Genomic DNA, 20,950 nt, shown 5'->3' with positions numbered 1-20,950 from the left:
ATATTGTACATTATGTGGTTAATAATGTGCTTTTTTAACCTTGAACATAATGCATTACACCTAGACTTGTGCCGGTATTCGGTAATGAAATATATCACGGTAATGAATATGCACAATATTGTTATCGTGGGCACTTCTAAATACCGTGAATAATTATATATTACAAATTATTCAGTCCTTACCCTTGAAACACCACAAATAAACCAGCTGGACTACTTTCTGAAACATATTTAATAATTCTAAATAGCCAATCAGATTTGTGTATTTGCTATGATGTTTATCACAGTGCCAAATACTGTATTAAGTCTTAATAGGCTATTTTAATCTGGACTACAACATGACATAGAAATTGTTTGAAAGTGTTTTGATTTTTTTATTGTTCATTTTACATTAGGGCTTCATTTTTAACATTAGTTAATTCATTGGTTAACATACAATGAACAATGAAAAATTCTTCTGAACATTCATTCATCTTAGGTATTCCAATATTTAATAACATGTTGATAAAATCTAAAGTTGGAACTGTATTATTTAATGAGCTAACATGAACTAAAACTTTTATTTTTTTAAACAAAGATTAATAACTTCTGTAGCAAATGTAGCTATTGCTCATTGTGAATGTTAATGGTGAACTAAAGAGAAACTTATTGCAATACTTTTAACTTTATATATTTTTCTTTATTGTATATAAATGTTCAGTTATTTTTGTTATAAGAAAAAAAGTTTTTTAATCTGTTATTATGAGCACTTTTTTTAAACTAAATTTCAATACCGTGATAATACCGTTTACCGTGATAAAAGCCTAAGCAATTAATTGCTACAGGAAAATTTGATACCGGCATATCCCTAGTTACACCAAATACACAACATAATGTTCTTTTTAGCAACATCAGATGACCCCTTTAAGTCTTAATGGCAGCAGTGTAATCTCATGTGACGTGACAGTATGGCTTAGACCAGTGTTTCCCAACATTTTTTTTGTCTTATGTACTTATTGACTTCTATAATTGTTGGTCTTATAAACTGTGTGGATCTTGGTAGTTTCAGTGAACACAGATCTGAATTCAGGATCGGTGTGTCGTCTAATGCCACTTCTGTGAAATATTGACATTGTTCTCCCCATGCAGCTATCTGGCACCTATTATGTGTATGTGTGTATAGTTAAAGCTTGTCATGTGTTGTGATGTCACTTGTGATGAACAGCTGTTTGTGTTGTGTATAGATTAGCGTATAGATGAGTGTGCATTCAGTTAGGAGAAAGTCAAAGTTACTTTTTGGGGCTCTGTTGCCTACACACATGATACTGGCAGGTAAATATTTTATAGAGTTGAGAGCTTCAACTCCCTGTAAGAATCAAGAAGTCCATTAAATTAAAATTTGACCTGGTTTACTTTCTTAATACATGGTCTTATTGTGAATGATTTACATTGTTCCATTCATTGCATTCATTCCATCATATACAGTATCGATTCAAAAAAGTGGGGTCAGTTAGATTTATTTTTGTTATTGGAAAGAATTTCATACTTTCGTTCAGAGGTTTTTAGGACAAGCAACCTATGTTGGCATAATTTGACTAGTTTCTTCTGTGTTATTAATATGTATTGAATAGAGTTGGAATGGACGCATGTCCTTTATAGGGTTATTCTACCTAAAAATGAAAATACACTTATTATTTACTGACTCTCATGCTGTCCAAAATATGTATGCTTTCTTTCTTTAGATGAAAATTCTAACATTTTAGAAAAATAATCTATCTCTTTAAATCCATATAATGCCCCAGAAATGCTTACATGAATTACTGTTACATGAATCGACATGTTCTGATGTGAAATGATTGGTTATTATTATAAAGTCTAAAAAATGTATTTGATATTCTGATCTAATATGATCTGTAGATGCAGTTTTGTGTAGTTTACTTCACTGGTTCTCACGTGTATCACTGTCATGTGACTCATTGTGTTACCTATGTTTGTGCTTCGGCTTTATCTGAAGTGGAAATCAAGGATATTGTTTGCCATCTTTGTGTAAAGCTTCTGTGTGCCAAATAATCTGGTTTGACTTCTGATGAGCACCACTGAGACTAATTACTAGATATTACATGCAGAAGTTGTTATTGTTTCCACTATTCATTATTCAGAAATATCAACAAAGAGACAAGATTCACTCCATTTGTCTCCAACATGCTTTGGCTTCTTATTTCTCTGTTCTTCGTTTCACCTCCCCCTCAGTTCTGATTCTGGAGCCTGTGGAGAGAGACGACCTGAGCGGGAAGACTCTGAAGATCACAGACTTCGGCCTTGCTCGGGAATGGCATCGCACCACAAAGATGAGCGCAGCGGGCACGTATGCCTGGATGGCTCCAGAGGTCATCAAGCTGTCTCTGTTCTCCAAAAGCAGCGACGTGTGGAGGTGAGCTTCCGTCCTCCTCTGGACTATCTTTTGCGGCCAAACGTGAGGTTTTATGGCTGATTATGGTCTTTTTCATAGTTTTGGAGTGTTACTCTGGGAGCTGCTAACTGGTGAGGTGCCATACCGTGAAATCGATGCTTTGGCTGTGGCCTATGGAGTTGCTATGAACAAGCTGACCCTTCCCGTCCCCTCCACCTGCCCTGAGGCCTTTGCACAGCTGCTGGAAGGCAAGAACAGTTACGGTTGAGCCACATGAAACATTGACCTGTGAGATATTACATCATCTCTCTCTCTCTCTCTCTCTCTCTCTCTCTCTCTCTCTCTCTCTGTGTGTGTGTAGAGTGTTGGTGTCCTAACCCACATGGACGTCCTTCTTTTGGGAGTATTTTGAAAAGGCTGGTGGACATTGAGCAATCAGCCATGTTCCAGATGCCCCTCGAGTCTTTCCATTCCCTGCAGGAAGACTGGAGGCTGGAGATCCAGCAGATGTTTGATGAACTACGAGCAAAAGAGAAGGTTAGGACCATAAATTGATGTTTGTTTAATATTTAACACATCTCAAGGAGAAAATACGAGAGGCATGTGGCGAACTTCTGAAAAATTGTCACATTTATATACCGTATTTTTCGGACTATAAGTCGCACCTGAGTATAAGTCGCATCAGTCCAAAAATACGGCATGATGAGGAAAAAAAACATATATAGGTCGCACTGGACTATAAGTCGCATTTATTTAGAACCAAGAACCAATAGAAAACATTACCGTCTCCAGCCGCGAGAGGGCGCTCTATGTCTTCAGTGTAGACTACAGAAGCACTGAGCAGTATAGAGCGCCCTCTCGTGGCTATAGACAGTAATGTTTTCTCTTGGTTCATTTCTCAAATTAATTTTGATAAATAAGTCGCACCTGACTATAAGTTGCAGGACCAGCCAAACTATGAAAAAAAGTGCGACTTATAGTCCGGAAAATACGGTATATTCTGTTTAAATTAAAAACCATTTGCACAATGAATATGGATCACCATTTACCCTATACTGTCAACCAGTACAATACCATATATTTTACACATTTAACCATATGAATAATATTATAATTGATATTATTATACTATAAACTCAAAAACATTGAAGTCTTGTAAATTTCGTTTTAAAAATTTTTTTTAAATGTAATAACTTCAATAATACAGTAACTTAAAAAAAAATGCTTTATTTCTGTACTGTCAAATCAGCAACCAATACCAAATTATCTTTTTAAATTATATATTTTTTTATAATTGAAAAAGAATAATAAAATGTATATATTTATAAAAAATTACTGTATTAGCTGTTTTATGAAGTATACTTGATTTGAAAAGTTTGGGGATTGTAGAATTTTTGTAGGTTTTCTCTTATGCTTGCCAGAGGCTGCATTTATTTGGTCAAAATACAGTAAAAACTGTAATAAAAAATAAAAAAAACCTTGAAAGTAATATTTTAAAATGACATCATCTTTGGGAAATCTTTCTGAAATGGTTATTTGATGCTCAAGAACATTTCTTATTATTATCAATGTTTGTTTTTCTCAGTATTCTGTTTACTTTTTTAAACAGTGTAAAAGTTTTGACTGTCACCTTTGATCAATCGAATACGTCCTTCCTGAATGAAATAAAATAAAAAAAAATCTTACTGACCCGGTACTGTACATTTACTGATAAATATTTTATAATTTAAGGATGTAATAAAGTTAGAGTACAGATTAGATGATTAAGACTACAGTGTATGTTTACACAAGTATTGTGAACCAATATACAAATAGCACCAAAGAGAGCATAATGTGTGGGAAAATCTAATCAACTACGCTTAGGGAAATTATACTAGCTGCAATATTATAAGCAATTACTTGTAGGCTCAGTGGTTTAATGGTCTAAATAATGGCCTGTTCATTAGGAGTTGCGGTCTTGGGAGGAAGCTCTGGCGCGGGCAGCTGAGGAGCAGAGGGAGCAAGAGGAGCACCTGAGGAGGCGTGAGCAGGAGCTAGCCGAGAGAGAGATCGACATCGTGGAGAGAGAGCTCAACATCATCATCCATCAGATGTATCAAGAGAAACCACATGTGAAAAAACGCAAAGGCCACTTCAAAAAGAGCAGACTGCTCAAACTTGGCAGGGACAGCAACTGCATCAGTCTGCCATCCGGTGGGTGGAATAGGAACATACACTGCCACACAAAAGTCTGGAATAATTATGATTCTTTAATGTTGTTCTTCTTTATATATATATATATATATATATATATATATATATATGTGGTGTAGTTTGAATACAGTTTTAAACAGTAATATTGTAAAATTCAATTTAAAATGACTTTTAGCTATTTTAACATATTTCATCATTTATTCCTGTGATTGCAAAGCCGAGTTTTCAGCGGTCTTCTGTGTCACATGATCCTTCAGAAGTCTTTCTGATAAGCTGATTTGCAGCTCAAGAAACATTTTTATAATATCTGCTGCTTCATATTTTGTGGAAACTAATCAATCAATGCTTCAGTTCAGCAGGGATGCATTTCATTGATCAAAAGTGACAGTAAAGACGTTTCATTTAAAAAAAAGATTTTATTTTAAATAAATGCTGCTTTTTATTTTCTGCTTATCAAAGAATCCAAAGAATATCAAGCGGCATTTAGAATTGTTCAACATTGATAATAATAAGAACCTTTATTAATAATTGAGAAGTGATAATAATCGAGCGCCAAATCAGCATATTAGAATCATTTCTGAAGGATCGTGTGACACTGAAGACGAATATTGCAATAGAAAGTACTTATTTTAAATTGTAATTCAACTTCACAATATTACTGTTTTTACTGTATTAAATCACAACAACAATAATATTTCACAATATTGCTGTACATTTATATTCAAAGGACCCCCCCCCCCCTCCAATAAAATCAGTGTTATAGTCCATCCAGTAAAATGTTTTTATCATATAATGGGAATGAAAACTGTCTGTTTTAGGTTTTGAGCATAAGATCACAGTGCAAGCGTCCCCCAGTGTGGACAAGAGGAAAGGGCAGGGTAGTGAAAGCACCACTCCTCCAGCCAGCCCAGGGGTCATCCCTCGCCTCAGAGCCATACGCTGTAAGTCAATGCCTGAATGTTTTGGTTTTATATAGGAGAATAAACGAGGACCAGAGTGCACTGCTGAAGTAGTTCACACTGATGTGTGCCTGCACTGCCACGTGCCAACAATCAATACCACTTAAAGAGTTGAATGTGTCTGTGAAGTGCATTGAGACCGTCTTAGCTTACATACTTGTCTTTCTAAGTAATCCATACTTTATTTTGAGTTAGGTAGTAGTATGTAGTATGCTAAAGCTAAAGATAATATTGAATATTTTCTGAAATGTGTTTGTATTGCTGTGTGGTCCAGTGACGCCCAGTGATGGAAGGAGGACGTGGGGCCGGACGGCAGTGTGTAAGAAAGAGGATCTAGGGACCAAGAAGAAGGGCCGAACATGGGGGCCCAGCTCCACACATCAGCGTGAGAGAGTCGGTGGAGAGGACAGGTACACCAAAATATACACATTTAAAAGAGTTCTATATCTTTTTTATTTATTTAGCAAATTTTTTTTGTATTGCATTTTTAATTTTTTTAAATATTTCTTTGGAAGTCCACTTATGTTTTTTAATGTTTTATTATTGATTTATTATTATTATTTTTAAGTATACAAAATTTTCACATGACGTGGGCCTAGTTTCTAAACACTGAAGACAATTATAAGCAATTATAAAGTTAAATCTATCTATCTATCTATCTATCTATCTATCTATATATATATATATATATATATATTTATATGTATATACACACACACACACACACATACATATATATTTATATATATATACTGTATATATATGTATGTGTGTATGTGTGTGTGTGAAATATATATAATTAAATAGATTTTAAATTGAAATGTAATCAAAGCTGATCCAGCCCCCCTTTCTAAATAGGTTAAAGTCACTCGGGGAGGGTAAGGTGTGGTCGTCCAGCGCTCCAAATCTTGGGAAGTCCCCAAAACATGCTCCGATGTCAGCTGGATTCTCAAGCCTAAATGAAATGGGTGAGTCTAAATCACATGCTCCTAGACATGCAGTATAATGAAACAGATTAATCCTGATATCAACTGATCTGTTTCTCTTCATTTCTACTTTTGTTTTCTGTGTAGAGGAGCACAGTGAGTGTGATGACGGTTCCCCAGGATGCCTGGCTCCTGACCTGGGCAGTAATGGAGCGATGGAGGAGCTGGGTTCAGGGCCGGGAATAGGCTCACAGGATTCAGTTCGGCGCAGCAGCCAGAGGAAAAAGAGTGACCTGCTGCTGCTGGGCTGTGCCTCTGTACTGGCCGCTGTGGGCCTGGGCTCCGACATATTCCAGCTGGGACGACAACAGGTACACATCATGAGAGACTGAGAAAGTGGAAAAGAAAGTAAGAAACAGAAGAAAAGAGGATTTTAATAGTAGTGTTTTTTCAGTCCATTTTTAATGAATGTATTTTCATAAACAAGACCACAAATAATGATTATTACTATGTAATTATTATACATGTAACAATTCATTGTATTACTTATGTGAATTAATATTTGTAATTGAATATTGAAATAGTTTCACAATAAATATAATCATTATATATTAAGTAATTATTAAATCATTTGAATTATTTGGGCTACCATATGTGAGTAGCTACATTTTCATATGCTACTACTCCTACTTTAATATTTTCTTTCTTTAAAATGAGTGAATGTTACAAAATAAAAGTGAATGTTATAAAAACATGTTCAGCACCAGAAATTAAAATAGAATATTTATTTTGCATTTATTTTTTCTCATTAGATTTATTGCTATATAATTATATTGTATGACCTTATTGTTGAACTAATGTGACATTATTCATTCATATGTGTTCAGATGAGTCAAGACGAGCAGGACCCACGAGAGGAGCAGAGAAAGAAGAAGGAGGGTTTGTTCCAGCGCACGGGTCGATTTAGACGCAGCACCTCTCCACCCAGCCGCACACTGTCACTCTCCCTGTCCCACAACCGCCATCCCGACTCCATCCTGCCCAGCATGGACCCGTCTCCTTCTGTTACCCTCCTCTCTTTGTCCTCTCTCTCTGACTGCAACTCCACCAAGTCCCTGTTGCCCTCTGATTCTGATGACTTTGCCCCGACCCCTAGTAGTGCTCCCCCGGTGGTCTCTCTTGCACCGTCATTAAACCCTCTGTTGGACCTGAGGGCCGAGAGTTTCAAACGAGAGCCCAATCAGTCCCTCACACCCACCCACGTCTCTGCAACTATGGCATTAAACCGTGGGCACCGCCGCACACCCTCTGATGGGGCCATCCGTCCTCGAGCACAGACGGTCGTGGGGCATCGACGCACCCCCTCTGATGGGAGCATGCCCTTCATCCCCACACCAGCCCCGACCATTACACCATATACAGGTACAACATTTTACTGTAAATACTGTTTGCTATTGGATGAATTTCTGTCAAAACATTTACATGAACATTTAAAAATTACGTGTTTTATTTTGCATAAAATGTATCAGTTACTTCTATGATGTGTTAGTACTTTGAAAAAATGATAAAATATTATATAAAATATTTACTTCATTTTTGCTTTAGAGGAATGCATACATAAAGACAATATTTAAGAACCAATAAGATTTATTTAAACTTCTTTTGTAATTCCCATTAATCTATAATATTATATATATATAATATTAATGGGAATTACAAAAGAAGTTTAAATTAATCTATATTCTATATGTTATAATATATGTAATATATTTTTACTATATTATATGTTGCTTAAAATATTTAAACAGTTATGTCATTTGTTTCATTTTACAGTAATGAGAATTATTTTTTGCAGTCGTTTCTGTAATATTTTTCATAAAGGCATTAATTAAAATGACTAATATTTGTCTTAACTTTTTTGTAATTCCCATTATGCTCAGTAGTAATTTCTCATTACTGTAAAACAATATTTTATTGATGTACTACAGTATATATAACATTTAATACAATATATATATATATTTAAATATTTATTAAATATAATATAGATGTTTAAACTATTTAAAATAATACATGATTTGTTTCATACTACAGCAATGAGAATGAATTTATTTAGCATTTCCCATTATTCTCAGTAGTGATTATTAATACTTTTTTTTTCTTTTTTCTTTTTGCTGTATTTTAGTATATGTAATATTTAATTCTGTATAATATATATACCGTATTTTACGGACTATAAGTCACACTTTTTTCATATTTTGGCTGGTCCTGCGACTTATAGTCGGGTGCGACTTATTTATCAAAATTAATTTGAGAATTGAACCAAGAGAAAACATTACCGTCTCCAGCCGCGAGAGGGCGCTCTAATGCTGCTCAGTTCTCCTGTAGTCTACACTGAAGACATAGAGCGCCCTCTCGAGGCTGTAGACGGTAATGTTTTCTCTTGGTTCTTGGTTCTAAATAAATGCGACTTTTTTTCCTCGTCATGACGTATTTTTGGACTGGTGCGACTTATACTTAGGTGCGACTTATAGTCCGAAAAATACGGTGTGTGTGTGTGTGTATATATATATATATATATATATATAAAGAGCCGGATTATCCATAAGGGCACTTGGGCCAGTGTCCAGTGGCACCAACCATTCACAACCACTAGGGGGGCAGCACATGACACAAGCTTTAAAAATATTTTTCTGAAATTGTTTAATTATTAACTTGAAATTCTTCAAAGACCATACATAACTCGTTTATGAACACTAACTTAACAACAACAATAATAATAATAAATAATAAATAAATAAAGATTACATGACCACTATCAGTCCCCCCCTTCCGTCCCCAATCTGTCAGAGTTGAGTTGGTCCACAACAAGTACGCGCAAATGTGTCATTTTTTTTAACGGCTACAGAAAATGAATCAAAATGGACAGACGTCAATTGAGTGGTTTTGCAAAAAGAAAGTTAAAGAAATACAAGGATGCTAGATGTTTAGCTACAATTCAAAATGTTCCAGGGATCGAAAGCTCAGGACGACAATGACACAGAAGCGATTGACTGCACTCTCCCTGCTTACCATTGATGCACCGGTTGACCGGCCATAAATCGGAACCGGTTTTTGGTCTTTTTCCGGCCTATTTTTCCGGAAGTGCGCCCGCGTGCGCAGACTACATTGTAATCATTCACTATGTCATTGCAAGTATTTCGAAATCTCTGCGCAGGACACGGACAGCTGTACAGCACTGGAAGTGCAGAGCTACACGTCTGAGGCACAGATAGCAGGAAGCGAACAGCCGTGGTGTACTGACGCACAAATAAGAGTCTTTCCTGCGTGCACTGAAGCTGCGCAAGCGTACTGTATATGTCCGCGCCCTGCACACGCGGAGACAGTGAAGAGATGTTCAGATCAACTTCTCGCGTGTTGGATGAGAAACCAAACGGACTAAACCATTGCAAAACTGAATTGTTTTTTTTTTTTTTGTGAAGTAGAACTTGCAAACACGTTTGAAAAGCCAGAAGTAAACGTCATTTCTGTATAAGATGATTATTTTTATTTTACCTTAAAATTACATTGACTTAATTTGATTTAAAAATCACCTGCTGTAGCACACTGAAAAAAAGTGTTTCATCCATCCAAATTAAAACATTTTAGGGTAATAATTCACATCTATATTTTTTAACTTGAGACAATAGTTATTTATATTTCATTGGACGAATTAAACCCTTTGCATCTTTGTTTTATTCGCACCAACATTATTTGATTTTAACATTTTGGAATAATTTATTTATAAAGCATACTTTTTTTATTTTCACTGGTAAAGCTTTTTTTTTTTAACCAAATGTAAAAACTAAAACAAATACTGAATGCTGATTAAGAAACATCTTGTTGATTGTTGATTGTGTTGTTTGGACTGTAGAACTATGCAGTTGTTGACTTTAATTTCACATGGTTACAGTTAATCTTTTCATTTAAGGCCAGTTCTATGTAGTTTCAACCCAATTCAAAAACAAAAGCTAAATGCTGATGTCTGTACCATCTATGTTTGTATTGAATGTAGGCTACTTACTGTGCAGTTACTCCCGTTAATTTCAGATTGTTATGGTTATTATTTTCAATGGACAAATGCCGGCTTGGCTTATTAAATACCAAATAAACATCTGGTTTATGAACACTTTCCTTCTTTCTTGTTTGTTGCTTAAAAAAAAAAAATCGGAAATCGGTATCGGAATCGACCAGTTTGCTTGTAAAAAATCGGTATCGGCCATGAAAAATCATGATCGTGTATCCCTAGAATCGGTCTTGGTAAAGGAAATGAACTTTTCGGATGTAGTTGACACATTTGCTTGTGCAAAATCAAGGAAGAAGCAGTTCTGCTAAAGGTAAAAAACCTGATAGATTTATTATTATTTTTGGGCAAACGTGAATTGACGCTGTCAATGAATTGATGTACATTTTGAATTGAGACATTTGAATATAGTGCTCACTGCTCATATGCGTACATGTATGTAGTTGGGCAAGTTAATAAATTACATTTGAGAAAACACCTTAATTATGTCTGATGGGTGTGGGGGGTTTGGGGAGGGGGCTTTTGAGGTGTAGTGCCCAGGGGCACCACACTGTCTTAATACGGCCCTGTGTATGTATGTATACATATATATATATATATATATATATATATGAAAATAAAACATGAATCATGTTTTATTTTCATATTAAAGTATATATATATATATTTTTTTTAACATGTCTCAAAATACAGTCTCTCATATCTCTTGAAAACATGATTTAATCATTTATTAAAAATTTCTTTCATTTGGATTATAATGTCACTTCATGTCGTTCATGTGTTCTCCTGCAGGTTCCCGTGAAGCTCTTGACATTCCACGTCTGCCTGACCCGTCTCTGGTCTACCCTTCAGCCCATCGCCGCAAGCCTCCTCCTCCCATCCCCGTACCAGAGCCAGACAGCCATACGGGCACACTCGAGCGTCCCAAAACCCTCGAGTTTGCTCCTCGCCCTCGACCAACCCCGGCTCGGGCACGTCCGGACCCCTGGAAACTATCATCTCTGTCCCAGACGCTCAGTTCGTCTCCAGGTAGCAGCTGTGACAGTCCGCTGGGCTCGGGTGACAGCGGAGTGAGCGCTGGAGTGGGAGTCGTCCATAAAAGCCTTCTCGACATGGACATGGAAGGCCAGACCCAGGACAACACCACCCCCCTGTGCGGACAACACCCACAGGCCACTCTATGTGGTCAACATTACTCATAGAAAGACAGACACCCCACCGTCTGGTGCACCCTAAACAGCACTCTGTGGCTGTCGTAAGAGGTTTCCCCCACAGTTTGCCCCGTGATCCCATCAGACCACGTTCTCTGGCAGCTCTAATGGAAAAGCTGTCCTCTGCAGTAGCTAGACAGACGCCTCGTCGACCGGTTAAGAGATAAATGACCTTGATTTTGTGTTGTGTATCTCAGCCTGTCCGCAATGACTCATTCTCTGGGAGTTTAATGGGCCTTATAACAGCTGCGATCGGTTGGTTAAACAGTGGCCTATTAGTGAGCAGGAGAGGGCAGTCTAACTACTGTAGGTCTGTGACATTCCTTGTTTGTCCATATCCATATTATCATAGGGCAAGTCTCTCTCGCCTCTTCTTCTTCATCATGGTCTCCATCGGTATAACCAGTTTTTTTGGCCTGGAAGAAAAATTATAATAATTTTTTTTTTTTTTAAATAACATCATCCCCTCCAGTGTGTACATTGTAAAGTTTAGTGATGCTTTCTGTATTTACATTCAAGAGAATTGTGTATGCAGTTAATTGCAATGAAACAGGGAGCTCTTTTCCAAGTTGCATTCATTGTAATATATTGATACAATATAAAATAGGTGTACCATAAGAATTTTATATTTTTCTTTTTTTGGGGAAAAAACTAACATACTCATCTCAAACTACTCTCTGCATGACCTAATCAGAATGTGAGAGCAGTATAAACGGCAAATGAAATATGAGAAGATGCTTTCTCTCCATGTGTGGAGGTACTTGGCACTTTCCAAGAATAGGGTACACCTCTTTGTTTTTGTTTTTTTAAACCATTAGAGGCATAAATCTCATGTTTTTGGTGAACTCGTCATGAATTAACCTAAAATGGGAATTTTGGCCTGTCCCACTTCAGACACCTTGAACTTTTTGATGGATCCTACAAATATAATGATAAATTATACATATACACATATACATTCAAAACATATACACATTATACATATAACACATATAAACTGACATTCAATTGATTGTTGTTTATTGATATATTTTAATGACTACAAAAGTCCTGTCTCACAGTTTGTGCATAACCCTGCATGATTTAATACATTTAAGCAAAAAACCTACATGTACTTGCATGCTTGACTGCATTTTGACCAGCACAGCTTACAACTGTTACCTATGCTATTAAAGAAATATCATCTTAAAATATTTGTCTTTAGTTTATGGGAGATAAGTGCATGGGAAGTAACTACAACTCACCATATCTAGCCCCTATTGATAGCCCCATTAGCAACACACTTCTTTTCTTAAATGTTGTCTTTTTATTTTAATGTTTATTGCAAACAAATAACAAAATCAGCCGAACCCTGGTTTAAACTCTATTTAGAGATCCCAAATCAATTCTACACTATTGTTCAAAAATTTGGGGTTGGAAATATATTTGTATATATTCTTGAACAAAGTCTCTTATGAACACCAAGGCTGAATTAATTTGATATAATACGGGGAAAACGAAACGAAATTTGAAATGTGCCCTGCCCCAAAGTGATGAACGGTAGTGTACATGTCCCAAATATTGGTAACAAGTTGCAAATCTTACTGGAAATTAATAAAATATTTAATCGAATCATTTCTGAATGTTAAGCTTTTTTTGTACCCTATTCATGGAAAGTGCTTCTTACTGTGCATGTCAATCAGACTAAAACTGGATGAGTAAGCCACTCACTATGTTCTAGTGTTTCAAGTGGAAAGCATTTATTCCTCCTCTCATCTGAAAAGCCTCTGAGAAATGGGAAAATCAGTTTTTTTGTGACAATTGGCAATAAAAGGCAAACATGTACTACCTGTTTTTTTTTCTGTACCAGAAAGACACTTGCTTACCTCCTTAAGTGATGTTCTTCCTCCACCTACTGAACAATTCAACTGAAGAGACACCACAGAGAGCATTCTGAAGGAGACTGTCATGTCAGGGCACATGGAAAGAGACATGTGATGAGATCTATGATGACGTTACATTTGTGCAGGAAATACAGGATGCTCATTTGGCGGACTGAATGATGCTGAGAAATGCACACTGGAGGGTTGTCAAATTCGTTGTGCTGAACTGTTAAACCTGGTAGTAGACAGTATTTATTTTTTTGACTGTCCACCAATGAGTTTGCCTGTATGTGAGTGTGTGTGTGCGCGCATGTGGTTTTGTGTTCTTATTGTTATCATTTTTATGGGGTCATTCTGTGTGCAGGGGTTGAATAAACCCACCCCCTTATTTCCTGTGTGAGGGAACACTAAGAGTATTTATTAAAATAATTGTTACAAGCAGTGATGTGTTGGTTTCAATTTTATTTTATTTTTTTGTCAAATCCTGTCCTGTGTTTTTATAATTACACAAGATCCTGTTAAAAGATGCAACAATAACTATTATTATTACTTTAAATAATATTCAGTTGCACTTCTTTCCAGCCGAGTTATTTATTTTACAAAACTAATTTAATGCATTTATGTATAAGCTTTTAATTATAATGTTTTAAAAATAAAAGCAAATCAGTCCACGGCTAAATTTGACTTTTTAGTGGTAGCAGCACAAGTCTTATTGCAAATCTGTCGTGGTGAGGATTTGTTACATTCATATCACACATCCTCAAATTTAAAATTATTTAAACACTATCCTTTATTTTATTCCTATAATAAACAATAAACCAACACCGATATATTTAAAAAATAATAACAAAAATAGAACACTAGATGTCGACAAAGTCCCGCGGTGCAAGTTCAATAATAATGACGCACTGGATTCCTAGAGTGACTGTTGTTTTGTGCTTTTACGTTAACGCCAGAACAAAAACAACAGCTTTACAATCACTTCCGCTTTCTTTTTTATATAAAATAAAAATAGTGTCACAAACTCTCAAAGCAACCCCAAGGAAACATTTTATAATTTAGCTTTAAGAGCATAGCTATAGCATGACATAAGCAAAGAAGTATATCTGGCTCAATCATGCACGTGCGCGCGCGCTCACAGAAACTGGTCTGTTTACATCAGCGATTGTTCTCTGAGGACAATGAGAAGACACCACACTGATATACTCCTCTCCAGGAGACAAATAAGTATATGGAAGGGGGGAAAAGGTTTTGTATGTGATAATTTTAAAACAACAACAACAAAAACATTTAATAAATATCCCCTCAAATTGCTCGATAAAGTTGTAAATGCTAAAAAAAAAAAAAAAAAAAATAATAATAATAATAATAATGCGATATTTGGATTATTGTAAGTGGTAACGTTAGGTATAGAACATTTATTGTGACTTTCCAGCCGTAACATTACCTTCTAGCCACAACCCTATGCTTCCAGACGCCAGCCAGTTGCTTAGCAACCACACTTCACTTCCATGGCAATGCTATAAAAAGCAACAACAAAGAAATAAAGGGAAGATGGTGGACATGACAAATATATGAGGGAGTGTGTCAGAAGAACTACACACTCATACGGTCATATTTTGACCTCCAAATATACATACTTTATCTTTTTCTCTGATGATTTAATTATTTAGTTTTAAGTATTGTATATTTTCCATTCAACAAATTCTTCACTTTTGCCTTCTAATTCCTAAAATAGAAATTGGCCACCCCAAACTTATCATCATCCTTTCTGATATTACAAATTTATTTTGCTCTGCTCTGTAATTGCGTCTTAGACTTGCTTTTTTTTTTATTCAAGTGTGAGCGTTTTTGTGTTTTTTGTTTTGTTTTTTTGTGTGTGTTTTTCTCTCCCCTTTTGCATTCACAACCCTGGATGACATTATGGAAGGTAGTCAGTGGTGACATACACACCGTGTCCCACTGAGAGAGATGGAGGAAAGAGACGGAGGAGGGAGAGCCCGGTGGTTCCACTACAGTTCAAAATCTGTGGAGGATTGGAACAAACACTGAATCTCTGGATGCCTGGCTGCTGGTGCTCAGTGTTGTGAAGAGAGAAACCTAATGGGTACGGATGCAACACTGCAACTGTTTGCACATTAAATGAATAGTTCACCCAAACATGAACATCCTGGCATCGTTTACTCACCCTCGTGTTGTTCCAAACCTGTATGATTCTCCTTCTTCCGTGGAACACAAAAGTACTTTTACATACAATACATCAACGTACAGTGATTGGGCAGGGGTTATCAAGCTCTGAAATGTATATTATTAAAAGCCATACATTCAATATGACTCATGCACCATATTGTGACCCTTTTAATCCATCTGATAGTTTAGCAATTTTTTTTACTTTTATTTCTCATTTCATGCTTTTGTGCATCCAAACATTTCAGCAAAGCTCAAAATAAAGTGCATGAGTCACTATAGCAAGCACAAAATGTAATTCTCTTTTAAAGAACTCATTTTAACTTGAGCACCACATTTTTAGAATGGCATGTCATGTGCGAAGACTTGCCTGGAAGTTTCTTGAGAATCTTAACACCTTGATTATTTTGGTTCAGGTTTGTTTAATTAGAGTTGGTTGTTGTAGGGGCTTTGTGTTTCTTCTATAAATGGTTGGTTTTGCATTAAAAAATCAAACAATAATACTCTTCCAGTTTCTCTTTTTAAACTTTATTTGTAGACTTCAATTACCAATCAATAGTGCATTCCTGAACTTGCAGGTAAACATAACCAGTCGGCAGGTCTTGTAATATCTGGTGGAAGTATGTACAGTACTTCCCAAGAAGCGATGAATGACCGCAGTAATGCATTAACATTATAACCAGAACAACCAGAGGGTCAAAGTCTCTCTCTCTCCAGAACAGGCAAGAAAACCGGAAAAAAACAGTGGATTTGTCTCTCTCTTTCAGGACAGTAGGGTACCCTCACCCCTTCTTCCTCATTTGCAAAATCCCTTGCCATTCTCTCCAGACCCACCCCGGATGACCTTTCTTTCTGGAGGTCAAAGGGCAAACCCTGAATCCTCAGACTGGCAATCAGACAAAAACAAGACATCACAAATAAGCCAAGATACAAGAGGAAAACTGATCATACAGTATACACAGGTATAAAGCTGCCTCTCACAATGTTAAATATATTTTTCCATAAATATCCTTTAGTTATCCTTCTCTTTTGCTCTCACATATCGACAAAAACAACTTAATAAAGTAAAGCTTTCGACAACCATTTTAATGTCTTTAAAACCGCACAAGTCTACTTAGACATTCAGCAAACACATACCTCAAGTGACATCCAAGAAAAAGTAAAGTACAGTAAGTTTATTTGCCTGTCCATAAACCAGTTTGTGCTTTTGTTGTTGTCTGTAGACAACAGTCAGATTTGATGTTTCTCCATCTGTGTAGAAAGAGATCCAGCACATGGGGACATATGGATCACAGCTGAAAGAAGCGGTGATGACCGAGATTCTTTACAGGACATCAGCATTGTCAGCATGGCTCTGTTATAGACAATATGACCTTTACCATTAAAGAAATCAAAAGAACATATCGAAGGTAAGGTGGAGAGAGAACTGCCACAAAACAGAGACCAGAGATAGAGCTGGAAAGGAGGAAAGCATCAAACAGCCAACACACTCTCATGGCAATTCCTAACTATTTTTCTTCTTGGTGTCTAATTCATGTAACCTCGTTTGTACATTTTCATACTATCATCTTACGTCCCGTTGAAGGTTAGGTTTTGGGTGGGTTTAGGGATGGACCTTTATTCTTACATTTTTGTAAACATAACAAACTTAGCAAATTCAAGCAAAAATGGCACCTCATAAATTAGCTGTTTTTTTTCACGAGACTGGATTAGAATAGTACAGTAAAGAGACTTGATTTCTCTGGCCAATCTATTCATTACAAGATAATCAAGAGTTGTTTTGAGCATTAAAGCAACACTATGTAACTTTGTTCAAAATTAACAAAATGTATATAATGAGCGAGTAAATCATAAATGAATCTACCAAACCGGATTTGTTTCTTATCCTAAATCACTACGGTACATTTATAATAAGTGATTATTTTTGGACTATTGTAGCCTGTTCGGGTCGTCACCGCTGCCGAGTAACACAGACCCACGTGAATCGCCATAGACATAAACTTGGAGAAGTAGCTCCGCTTAGAATGTTCTTCCGTGGGATGCGTGCAGTTCTGTTTATTAACTGTTAGAGCCACAAAATTTACAGTGTTGCTTTAAAAGGTGCACTCAAAAAGTTTTTGCGTTTCACAAGATATTTTTTCACCCCAAGAGAAGTATATGCTGACACCTACTGGTGTGGATGTATGAAGTTTGTGAATTCATTTCTGTTCACTACATTTTCATTCATTTCTGCATTGAGCACTTTAAAGTACTATATAATAATAAACTAATAATTATTATTATTGAAGTTGTTGTCTTAAGACATAGAAGGCCCATGAGAGGGCAACCCGCTCCATGTGGAATAAATCAGAAGAGTCTTGACTGCATGGGAGTCTAAATGTTCCACTCCCTGTAAGTATATATAAAAAAATTTAATTAAGAAAAAATAACTGAATGCACCTTATTTTATCGCCATATTCCTCAATTTCCTCAAGTGTCACTGCAACAAATAGATGGGGTTGTAGGGCCCGCCATGCGTTCTGAATCTCATCAGTGCGTCTTCTCATTTAAAACCATGGCACATCATCTCCAGCGTCCCACTGACACAATTAAATCTGTCTTATATTAGGTCAGATGGATAATTTCATCTGTCTGTCCTCATCACCTCAAAGCCATTAATCCAAACTAGACTCAGAATGACATGTGCTGTAAAAGACTTGTCCACATTCAAATGAATGCACTGGAGATGTTGCCTCAATGAACAAAACATAATCAGTTTCCACAGCAAAGCACAAAAAAAGCATAACACTAAGAAGAGGACAAACGCGTGACACTTAATTAATGGTTGTCAAAACTACAATTCTCAGAGTTACTTACCAGTATTTTGTAACACTGATCTTTTTTGGTTTAGCAGACCTCTATCAAGCAAGGGCTTATGCGACAGTCCTATACAAGGAAATCGACAACAAGGTTCACAAAACATCTGCTAATATCAGTACGGAGGATGTTGTAAAGGGAAAGATAACAACTTGCTCAATCCACTATATTACAGCAAACCGAGAGGCAAAACAAAATCGATATTTAAGGATAAATTACAAACAACTGAATTAGCCCTTGAATTAAAACAGTTCAGAAATTGAGTTGAGATATGCTCAAATTCAAGAGAGAGAAAAAGGAGGCAGAAAGTAACAGGCATTGGCAGGTAAGCTTGAACTGAATGGTGACCTTTCTGCTTCTCTTCTGTATTAAGCAGAGAGAGTGCTTCTCAATGGATCCGAGTGAGTTCAAAGGTCATTAGCCTAATCATTGACCTTCATCACCTGCACTTAAGTAGCAGTGTGGCTTTGATATGTGTGCTTTCACTCTGTTCTCTACCTACATATTCAATTCTGCCATCCATGTTTTTCATTCAAAACATTATACACGCTTTAATATCCATCATGTGATTTTAAATTCAGTCAGACCCCCATTGCTTATTTCATTACAAGACAGCATTTCTTCTTTTTTCGTCTTCGTCTTCTTTGTTCATCAGTCAAATTCTCAATACCTGGGAAATGAAAAGCACCGGGGTCGTTGGATTTAAAGGGACAGAGAGATCTCAGAGCGAGAAAAGACAGTTACGGGGAGCTGTGCTGTAGCTGTGCCAGTTTGAGTCCGCTTTCAGAGAGGGGCACAGCGCATGTATCCTGGTTGTCCAAGGGATAAATTGTGAGAAAAAGGGGAAAGACTAGAGTAGAGAGGTTTTCTATCAGGCTTAGGGTGTGGCATGGAGGGGGGGGGTCGGGCCAAATTAACCCAATGACTCTTTCCCACTCTCGCGCACCTGGTGACCGGTCTTACTCATCTTCATCTCCGTCAGCTGGATGTATCGCAGCACGTTTGTGTCTGGATAGAGAGAAGATATACCACAGTAAATAAGAAGAGCAAGGGACAAAAAAAAGACATCAGCATGAGACTAAATAAAACTAAACCTTGCTTCAGTAGGCAAACAAACACATCAACATCAACAGCTACATGCTTTATATATATATATGTGTGTGTGTGTGTGCGTGTGTCTTTGTCAATTCAAATAAAGGTGATAGGATATATATATATATATATATATATATATATATATATATATATATATATATATATATAAATTAAAAACGAAACAATAATTAGAAATTTTGCCATTCATCAAATTAATGAATTAATTAATGACATTGAAAATGAATTACTAAAACTGAAATAAAAATAAATTAAAGCTATATAGAAATATAAATAAACTAATTGCACATAGCAATATAAAACTAAAATAAAAATAAAAGGACATTCAGGAAAATTCAGAAATACTATAATAGTACATAAATAACACTAAAATAACACTGGGTCATAGATATTTTGGAGCAAATTCAACTGTCACAGTATATTAATATTGTGCCTGTTAATAAATTTCAGTTTGATTTCTATTTCAGTTTGGCATTTCTAATGCATGATAAGCTATAGGGATGCATGAGCTCTGGTTATCAGTCAGTATGACAGAATTTTTAATTTAGACATGCTCTAAATGCTAAATGTTGACTCAATTCTTGGATCCAATGTAAAATCATTAGAGAAGCACTACACTATTAAAGTGATCATAAAGCCCACCTGTGGGTTCACGGCACTTGGCATCGCGTAGGTAACGCAGGGCACACTCGTAGTCTCCCAGGTGGTAGAAGGCAATCCCAGCTCGGTACATGGCCTTAAAGTGATCCTGCTGGTGTCCAAGTACCTTCAAACAGTATTCCTTAACCCGCTCATAATTCACCAGCTCCGACTGCAGCAAGCACGCTATAAAGAGAAAAGAGAAAGTGAAGGAGGGGAATTAGTATAGTTAAAAGGACAGGACAAAAATAATAAAACAGCTAAAATGAATAAATCAATGAACAGCTAGGGAGAAGGGATTAAAAATAGACATACTGGTCTACAAAACCCTGGTCTGATTGCTAAAGTAGAAAAGGGACAGTGTGTTTTCTCGCGGTCATCAGTTGCACTGAAGGTCTGAGAGCAGCAGTTTTTAATGGTATTGGTCTCGGATAACCACATTAGCACAAAGTGAAGGCCTAATTGCATCTTTTAGCCACTCTAGGCTCAGTGACACAGATGAAGTAATGGTTTTATCTGCTGTCTAATGAGAAAATAAACCAAATGAGATACA

At 36.4% G+C, this 20,950-nt stretch overlaps 2 protein-coding genes across 2 annotated transcripts in view; one reads left to right on the top strand and one right to left on the bottom strand.

The window, feature by feature from the left end:
* LOC132156036 (mitogen-activated protein kinase kinase kinase 10-like) overlaps positions 1-12,629 on the top strand; it is a 34,518-nt gene extending 21,889 nt beyond the window's left edge. Inside the window, exons 2-11 of the mRNA XM_059564855.1 lie at positions 2,229-2,409; positions 2,488-2,636; positions 2,750-2,925; positions 4,335-4,581; positions 5,400-5,522; positions 5,815-5,950; positions 6,399-6,508; positions 6,614-6,837; positions 7,354-7,888; positions 11,322-12,629. Coding sequence (XP_059420838.1) covers positions 2,229-2,409; positions 2,488-2,636; positions 2,750-2,925; positions 4,335-4,581; positions 5,400-5,522; positions 5,815-5,950; positions 6,399-6,508; positions 6,614-6,837; positions 7,354-7,888; positions 11,322-11,731 — 2,291 coding nt within the window. The 3' untranslated portion in view covers positions 11,732-12,629. The remainder of the gene's footprint in view (positions 1-2,228; positions 2,410-2,487; positions 2,637-2,749; positions 2,926-4,334; positions 4,582-5,399; positions 5,523-5,814; positions 5,951-6,398; positions 6,509-6,613; positions 6,838-7,353; positions 7,889-11,321) is intronic.
* Positions 12,630-19,192: 6,563 nt separating this feature from the next.
* Positions 19,193-20,950, bottom strand: part of LOC132155652 (tetratricopeptide repeat protein 9A-like) — a 35,144-nt gene continuing 33,386 nt past the window's right edge. Inside the window, exons 2-3 of the mRNA XM_059564378.1 lie at positions 20,401-20,583; positions 19,193-19,653 (exon numbers count right to left, since the gene is read on the bottom strand). Coding sequence (XP_059420361.1) covers positions 19,559-19,653; positions 20,401-20,583 — 278 coding nt within the window. The 3' untranslated portion in view covers positions 19,193-19,558. The remainder of the gene's footprint in view (positions 19,654-20,400; positions 20,584-20,950) is intronic.

The sequence above is a fragment of the Carassius carassius genome, chromosome 13, assembly GCF_963082965.1.
Source record: "Carassius carassius chromosome 13, fCarCar2.1, whole genome shotgun sequence".
NCBI lineage: Eukaryota > Metazoa > Chordata > Actinopteri > Cypriniformes > Cyprinidae > Carassius > Carassius carassius.
Note: the sequence above shows the minus strand (reverse complement) of the source record. Positions and strands in the feature narration are given on the sequence as shown.